Raw genomic sequence first — 7985 nt, forward strand, 5'->3', positions numbered from 1 at the left:
CGCAAGAGTTAGCGGAACCCGTGGGGAGCCATAAGGACATCAGGGAGCTGTGGGGACATGGGGGGACTGTGGGGACACAGGGAGGCCAGGGGGACTTGTGGGGACCTGTGGAGACCATGGGGACACCTGGGGTTTTTCGTGGCAGCTGGGGGCTGTAGGGGCACAGGTGGACCTGTGGGGACAGAAAGGACACATCAAGACCCACAGAGGCTGTGGGAGGGACCTGTGGGGGCTGCAGAACACAGAAGATCCCTGGGGACACACGCGTGCTGTGGTGACATAGAAGCGGGGGGGCGACAAGATGGCTGCCGCAGCCTGGGCGGGAACTCGCAGGGGCGGGAAGGCGGCGGCCAGCACCGCCTTTTCTCCTCCCCTCAGCAGCGGTGAGGGGATGCATGGCCGCGACCTCCCCTCGGGTAGGTCCCAGGGCCGGGCGCTGTGGTGAGGGGACGAGGGAAACTTCCGAGACGCTTCAGCGCGGTGGGTTTTTCCTCAGAAAACCGAGCTTCACCTCACCGTTTGTTCCTCAGGTCCCTCCAAACCCTTCCCGGTGGCAGCTGTGGATGATATCCTGAAGGATGTGCTGGGAAATTACCTGAGGGAGCAGCCCTACGAGCCGGCCCGCTGCAGGGAGATGGTGAAGGATATCGCTGAGGTAATGCCGCCATTTTGTCCTCACGCCTTGACGTGAGGTGGCTGTCGAGGGCCAGGGAGGTCCCTGGATATAAATTATAAAGTGTAAAACTTCCAGGAAGCCATCAAGATACACCAAGGGTTGGTTTGAGATGGTCGCAGGCTTTTATGATTTAACCATGAGGTTTATTCAAGCAGCAGTGGCTCTGAGGAAGCAAACCCTCCATGCTGTGGTTGCCCTTGTCCAGAAATGCCATTAATAAGTTTTTAAGTATGTGTCAGACCTTTCTGAAGTAGGCCAGCTATAGTAGCAGCTGAATTCTGCACAATGATACATGTGCAAGCGCCTTCTTGGTTAAATCCAGCTTTGCTGCTGAGGAAACTGACCTGATCCTTTGCGCTTTCAGCTGATTTGGCCCAGAAGAGCTCACCAGCATTAAAAAAAAGTACTGTCTGCTCTTCCTTTCTCCCCTGTAGCCAGCAGGTAAGCTGGGTCTCTTTAGCCTGGAAAAGAGGAGACTGAGGGGTGCCCTAATCAATGTTTATAAATATGTAAAGGGTGAGTGTCAGGAGGATGGAGCCAGGCTCTTCTCTGTGACATCCAGTGACAGGACAAGGGGCAATGGGTTCAAGCTGGAACATAGGAGGTTCCACTGGAATATGAGAAAAAACTTCTTCACGGTGAGGGTGCCAGAGCACTGGAACAGGCTGCCCAGAGAGGGTGTGGAGTCTCCTTCTCTGGAGACATTCAAAGCCCGCCTGGATGCGTTCCTGTGTGATCTGATCTGGGTGTCCTGCTCCGGCAGGGGATTGGACTAGATGATCTTTCGAGGTCCCTTCTAATCTCTGACATTCTGTGATTCTGTGAACACATATGGAGGAGAGTATGGTATTCACGAACAGGAACTCCTTACTTGCGTTTCTGTAGTCCAGCAGGAAGGTGTGCCTGCTTTTAGGAGGTGGAAGCATTGGTTCCCTTGTGGAACGACCACAGCAGCATCAATGACCCCTCTCCACGGGGCTGGGGGAGTTTGCGGTACACATTTAAAATGCCCCAGTTCAAAGATTGTCATTAGGATTGTTGCAAGGGCTGTACAGTGCAGTGCTTGCACTTGTCTGTCCCAGAAAAGCAAATCACCGAGTGTCCCCTGCAAAGAGAGCTCATCGCTTGTGTCTAATTATGTTTTTCTCTTGCAGGTGATTAAAGCTCGGGTGAAAGACCTTATGATACCAAGGTACAAGATTGTTGTGGAGACACATATTGGGCAGCTGAATGAGCAGAGCATGCAGATCGGAAGCCGGTGCCTGTGGGATCCTGTGTGCGATACGTTTTCGTCGTATGTGTTCAAGAACACTTCACTGTTTGCTCTTGCAAATGTCTATGCTGTCTATTTTGAATAAGGAGGTAGTTGAGTTTAGCAGCGGGAGAAATTAACATTCAGCCTAACTCTTCCTGTTTCTGTTGTTGAAAACGGTTGTGAAGGACCAAGGTGGCTTTCACCTGTTTTGAAATGTGGTTACCTTCAGCAGTGAATGTAATAATTGTATTTCCCAGAGCTTTCTCTGGCAAGTGATTCTCTGTGAAATACCATTTTACACCTCGTTCTAGCTGCTTTCAGAACCAGATATCCCTGTAATACTTTTTTTCTCCCTCCCTCCATGGTTCCCAAGTAGAAACTACAGAGGGATTTTTGGAAACTAAAACAAACACATTTTAAAACTACCCCTGTTAAATGCTATTTGTGGGCAGTTAAGCGCGTGCTAGTCCCCATGGCCCCAGCTCCGTGCACACACTGTATTGCAGATGCTGTGTCCCGTCGAGCTGCACTCGCTCAGTGCTGCAAGTTGCTCTGTCCCGCGTCGGGGATGGAGGGATCCCTCCAAACCTTCCTGCTGGGTCCAGAGATGCCCCAGGGGGCTCTGTGGTGGGAGGGGAGAGTGAGAGTCAGGAGCTTTGCTTGCTGGGGGGCTGGCCTGGCTGCCCCTGAGCACCGAGAAAAGACCCAAGTGCAGAGAAGGTGGCCTGGAAAAAGCAGTTAGTTCTGCTTGGAGAAGACTAGCTCTGTCCCATAGTGCTTGAAATAAGTGAAAAATTACTTCAAATTGTATCATGTTTGGAGTATCTGACATATCTGGGCCCTTCTATTGAAGGTGCTTGAATCTAGCAGAAAAAAAATGGCATTGGGGTTCTTCTGCTGGCGCCTGCCTGTAGGTGAGAGGAGCAGTACAGCCCTCTGGGCGCAGAGGTGTATTCCCAGTCTCCCTGGGTGCAAATTAACTGCCCGCTGAGTAGGACCTCGGGTAGATGTTGCTGGAAGCAGCTGGGATAGGAAATAAACCGTGGCTACAGTTGAGGGGCTGGTGCTGACTGATGGCAGGTCTCGTCTGCTGCAGCCGTTCCCCTGCGGTGGCGGGGGTCTGATGCACAGCCCTGCGGTGTGACGCGCTGCACAGAGCTGTCTGTGCTGCGCTGGTTTTATTCTGGTGCTCGAGACAGACTTTTTGCTATCCACATTTCACAGCTGAAACCTGCTGTTGGATTTTCTTACGGAAGAGAACATGCATATAATAAATTGCTGATTTTGTCACATTTTATGTGCAAAGCTGAAGCTAGAACTGTAGTTAGATGGGAAGAAATATTTGAAATATTTGTACTCATGACTAAAAGTTTAAACACTCTGTGGAATCCAGACAGCCCAACAAGAACTATCATTGAAGCTGATTGCTGGTTTGCACTACAACATTTAACATTCAGCCTTTACTCCCTAGTGTACTCCAGAGAATAAAGATAAGATTAAATAATGCAATTGAAATAATTGTGTTTTATATCATGCTTATTTTAATAATACATGAAAGCTGTGACACTGAACCTCGACAGCATCTGCTGTGTTCTAGCACAGCGAACTGATCTCTTTCTCGCTGCAGCCAATGCTGCAGCAGGATGTGGTAAGCAGCTTGACCGCTTCACGCTTTTTCAGCGTAGACGTTTCCCTGGTGTGTTGCAAGTCTCGCTCTGTCTCAGGCCTGACATTGCGAATTTCTTCGCTGTTGGTCTCCCGCATCTGGTCTGTGTACATCGAGGTGTCTGCATAGCCACTGTTCTCTTGTGAGAAAGGCAGGGGATTTTCACTCTCTGTCGCATAAAAATTAGAAGCTAAAAATTAGAAGTCATGGAATCAAGAGGAGTTTATAATATTTATCTTTATCTGTGGGTTTCCTGAATTGCAGATATTATGTTAAGGCATCAGATACCCCACAATTTCCAAGTTCCTGGATGTTCCACTTAAATTACGCTTGCGATTCTTGTGCATTTTAAGTACCGCTGGGCACTGCCTTGTGGAGTTTGTAAAGCTATAGTAGTTATCTCGCTTAGTTTAGCAGTGGGGGTTTCTTCTCCATTAACAGACTCTCAGGCAGGGCATTGCAGGTGGCATCGCTTTTTATGTTTGTTTAAAGCTGCTGCTACAACAGAATTTTCAAAAAAGGCAGGTGTTGCTGCATGGAAAGTTTATAGAAACCTCTCTTTCCATCATCTGCCTCATTTATTTTCTTTTCTCCTATCAGAGTACAAATTTCTAGCAGTGCATGTAATGGCTGAATTTTCTGATTCCATATAAAATGTGCTAATAAATATAAATATACACAATACCATGTGAAGATACGTAAATTGCAGAGTATATATTCAACATACTTTAATTATAATATTCTTAACTTGTAATAAAGTTTCTAGTGGGGAAAGTGGTGTGTCCTGCTCAAGACAGAAATGGGGGCACAGTGCTGCCCTGAGGCCCAGCCTGCAGGTGATTTGGATTTTCTGAATCCCCCCGGAGTTAGGCACACCTTGCAATTAATTAACACTTACCAAAGAGGGAGCGATAATCAATCAGCTGCCTTCTCCACCGAGAGCCTCCGCAGGTGAAGACGACGGCTCTGACAAAGTCTCTCCCGCAGAGCTTCACGGTGTTTCCTTCACCTTTTCCTCCGTGTGCCGCGATCAGGAGGAAGAGCAAGGCCAGCGCCAGCACCGGACCCCTCATGCTGCAGACGCGGAGCTTCGATGGTGGGTGTCACTGGGACAGAAGGGATCTGCGAGGCTGAGGTGGGGAGTTTTCCTGAAATCCTCTCATTTATACAAGCGGCCCATCCGCTCCACTGGGTAATGGCTCATTCTGAGGATGACTTCATGTTTGCTAAAAACAAGTTAATTGCTTGTTTCCGGTAATGTTTTAACTGATTTGGGATTTATGCTGGGATTTTGGTCAGGTATTAAAAGACGTCTTAAGACTATATAACTAACATTTAGTATGACATGTTTGTAGGGTGTGGGCTTAGATCAATACTGCTAATGTGTATGTTCTGCGAAAAGGAAAGGGTGTTTACTACATAATTTGCAGACAATGAGTTTTGTCTCTGTGCATTTTCCATGCCGCTGTGCTACGGCAGCCTGTTGCCCAGTCGTGCCTGCTATTGCAGTTTAAGCAATGCTGGTTTTTTCTGTTAAATGATCCCAAACTAGAAGAGAGATGACTTTTTCCAGCGACGTCTGCGGTTGCACACCTCTTTGTGAGTGACGGGGTGCGATCCTGCAGCATGTGGAGCACGTGAGCACACCGAACTGGCTGTAACAAACCGTACGGAGGAATGTCGTTATTTGATAGCTCGTGTCTGTAGGTATTTTCCTTGCAGACACCTGGATGCACAGCTTGTGTGTCCCTGCGGTGAGGCCAGTGGATGTGCCCCTTGTCCAAAAAAAGCACAGAAAAGAGGGGGAGATGGCTTTCGACGCAGCACAGCTACAGATTGGCGTCCTGGTCACCCTTCTCCTTTTGGTAATATCTGAAAGACAGAAGTGGGTTCACTCGAGCAGCGTGGCGCCGTGTTACGTGCCCTGGGACCAGAGGTTAGCGGCTTGGTTTACTGTTTTGGATGTTGTTAGCAGCCGTTGCTGTAAACTTCTGTAAAAATTCCTGCAATAAAATGCCTCAAGGAGGAAATTTGGCATTTACGAGGTTGGAAATTTCATGTTTAAGAACAAAATACATGAGGAACTTAGGAGATCTTTAGGACTTCCTAGCACCACAAGTGTTTTCCAGCACGATAATGTTACAGTTAATTAGTTTACACTGTGAGCAGGGTGAATTACAACGTGTTACAGCCTTGACAGAAAGCTCCTTTTTTACCAGTAGCATCCGTAAGTAAATAATTGTGCCCACCGATGGAAAATCTATGGTGTATTCTGTTGAGATTTGTAATAATGATTAACACATGATTCACCTTAATGGGTGTCTGTCTTTGAAATGCACGAAGATTAATTTTATGCAAGGGTTAGCTCGCATGTTCGGTGTAAAATGTGCGGAACACAGAAGGAAATGAATGTTAATGCATCACAAATGAGCTTAACTTCAGTGATGGGTTTAAATGTTGGATGTTTATTGTCCGGCTAACGAGAGAGGATGGATGTTCTGCATCTATAAAATACATGTCTCATTACGTAGCGCTTTCGAGAGCCGGCAGCTATTGCCTCTGTCAGCTGTCAGGCGGAGCACTTTGCTGCCGAGCTCTTGTGTCACTGTGACGGGGGATCCTGCTGCACTGGTCAGGCCACAGGGCTATAGCCCAGATCTTGGCCTTAGTTACTCATCTGTAGAGGTGCTCGTTATTTTCTGTGAGCAGTCAGTCTCTGAAAATCCTCTAAGACAGCCGAACACTACCTGCTTCCAACCAGGAACTCTCCTGACAGCTTTTGGCGCTCTGGCTGCTGGGGGTGGGCTAGGGGAGGTGATGAGATCTCAAAAAACCACAGATCTGGCTTCCAGAGCAGCAAACCTCAATCCTTGCTGCAGGACCGCGCTGTTATCTCGTGGGAGGAGCTTTCAGAAAAGTGTCGGTGCGGAACAGAGTGAATTTAAACCACAATTTTACATTCTCCTGATTTGTCAGGGGCTGAAAATGTTGGTCTCTGCTCTTGCTGGTTGTGGGATGATCGGCAGTTCGCGGGAGCACCTGATGCCACTCAAAGCTCATCTTTCATCCTCCGTGGTGGGTTATGGGATGACAGCCAAGGCGGATCTGATTAAAAGTCCGTTCATTTGCTGTGTGGTGAGGACTTGGGCTGTGTTACGGAGCAGCCTCTACATTTTGGCATTTTTGCTTTTTGAGTAACCCAAGGGAGAAAAGACATTGGAGGAAAAAAGCAAGGAGAAAAAAACCTCAGGAAAAAAAACTGGAGACCTTTCTGTTACCTTATCTGTGTTCCAGGGAAGGCCGTCTGTGTATTAAAACTGTTTGTCTAATGAAGGGGACTTCCAGGGGAAAATTTAGAGCATTTGAAATAAGTTTCTAACCAGCATAGTTTCAAAGAGAAATTTTAATGATTGAAAAAGAATAAACAGTTTCTGTTAACACTACAGCGAGTCTTTCTTGCTCTTTACCAGCTGAGAAGTGGAATCGTTTAGCTACTCTTACGTAGCTACAGCAGGAGAAATTACGTCATGTAAGGTATCAACCTGTGAAAAAAAGAGGAAAAAAAGAGCTGTACAACAGTGTGATGGCACTCTAAGACATGCAGTGACCCAAAATTCCTAATTACTAACCAAGAACAGAATTGCTTGTGCAAGGAGCGTTCAGAAAGTATTATGTCAGCTGATTCTTCTCTGGAATTCTGTTAATGCCATGCTCACCGCTAACGGTGCTCCTTGAAAACAGCACTTCTTGGCAAGCCTGTGGAGATTGCCTTTGTAGCATTGTACGTAGCAGCATACAGACATAGATCTTGTTTATAAAGAAAATTAATTTTCAAGGTGATACATGTATGGTAGCTGTCGCGACCCAGCACACAGAACCACCCTGGGTGGGACGAGTGGGGTTTGCGGAGGTTCTATATATATATTTTGCCCTTGGGGCAAATTAAGGTGACAAGACACCAAAGAATTGCATACTGGCTTATAATTTTAATACCTATAATTGTTTAGGGAAAAGGGGAAATGTGGGGTATACAACAGAGTCAAGGGAAAAGGAAAATCACTTGGTAAAGACAATCCATGAATATTTTACCATTCACTAACAACACAAAATCTCATAGCAATAGGGTACGGATAACGCAATTATCAACATCACTAGGGTTAGTAGTAAGTACCACTAAAACAAGGAATCTATATGAAAACCTATTAAACAGGCTCCAAAAGGGAGCTGGTGTTAAAACTTACAAGGTATTACCATATGTGCCGGAGGGAAAGCAGAGACGGGGGAGGAGAGAGAGAGGGAGAGAGAGAGAGATGTGGGAAAGGAGGAGGGGAGAAAAAGAGAAGGGGTGAGGGAAAAGATAAGAAGGAAGGCAATTGATAAGGAGAGAG

General features: G+C 47.0%; 2 protein-coding genes across 2 annotated transcripts; one reads left to right on the top strand and one right to left on the bottom strand.

The window, feature by feature from the left end:
• Positions 1-301: 301 nt before the first annotated feature.
• Positions 302-2034, top strand: LOC104461251 (tctex1 domain-containing protein 1-A-like). The gene is made up of 3 exons (XM_010072768.1): positions 302-416; positions 531-655; positions 1831-2034. Exons 1-3 carry the CDS (start codon positions 302-304, stop codon positions 2032-2034), a joined length of 444 nt encoding a protein of 147 aa, XP_010071070.1.
• Positions 2035-3524: 1490 nt separating this feature from the next.
• LOC104461248 (insulin-like peptide INSL5) lies at positions 3525-4670 on the bottom strand. Its single transcript, XM_010072766.1, has 2 exons — positions 4496-4670; positions 3525-3766 (listed from the first exon to the last, which is right to left on the bottom strand). The coding sequence occupies exons 1-2, from the start codon at positions 4668-4670 to the stop codon at positions 3525-3527; spliced, it is 417 nt and encodes a 138-aa protein (XP_010071068.1).
• Positions 4671-7985: the final 3315 nt, after the last annotated feature.

This window comes from Pterocles gutturalis, unplaced genomic scaffold (genome assembly GCF_000699245.1).
Source record: "Pterocles gutturalis isolate BGI_N339 unplaced genomic scaffold, ASM69924v1 scaffold30837, whole genome shotgun sequence".
In the NCBI taxonomy this organism is placed as follows: Eukaryota; Metazoa; Chordata; class Aves; order Pterocliformes; family Pteroclidae; genus Pterocles; species Pterocles gutturalis.

Excerpts from the sequence above, each read along its gene's own strand:
- LOC104461251 (XM_010072768.1), top strand. The coding sequence starts at position 302 with ATGGCTGCCGCAGCCTGGGCGGGAACTCGCAGGGGCGGGAAGGCGGCG. Across the intron at positions 417-530 it reads TGGCCGCGACCTCCCCTCGG|GTCCCTCCAAACCCTTCCCG; the intron begins GTAGGTCCCAGG and ends TTTGTTCCTCAG. Across the intron at positions 656-1,830 it reads TGGTGAAGGATATCGCTGAG|GTGATTAAAGCTCGGGTGAA; the intron begins GTAATGCCGCCA and ends TTTCTCTTGCAG.
- LOC104461248 (XM_010072766.1), bottom strand. The coding sequence starts at position 4,670 with ATGAGGGGTCCGGTGCTGGCGCTGGCCTTGCTCTTCCTCCTGATCGCG. Across the intron at positions 3,767-4,495 it reads TGATTATCGCTCCCTCTTTG|AGAGTGAAAATCCCCTGCCT; the intron begins GTAAGTGTTAAT and ends TTTATGCGACAG.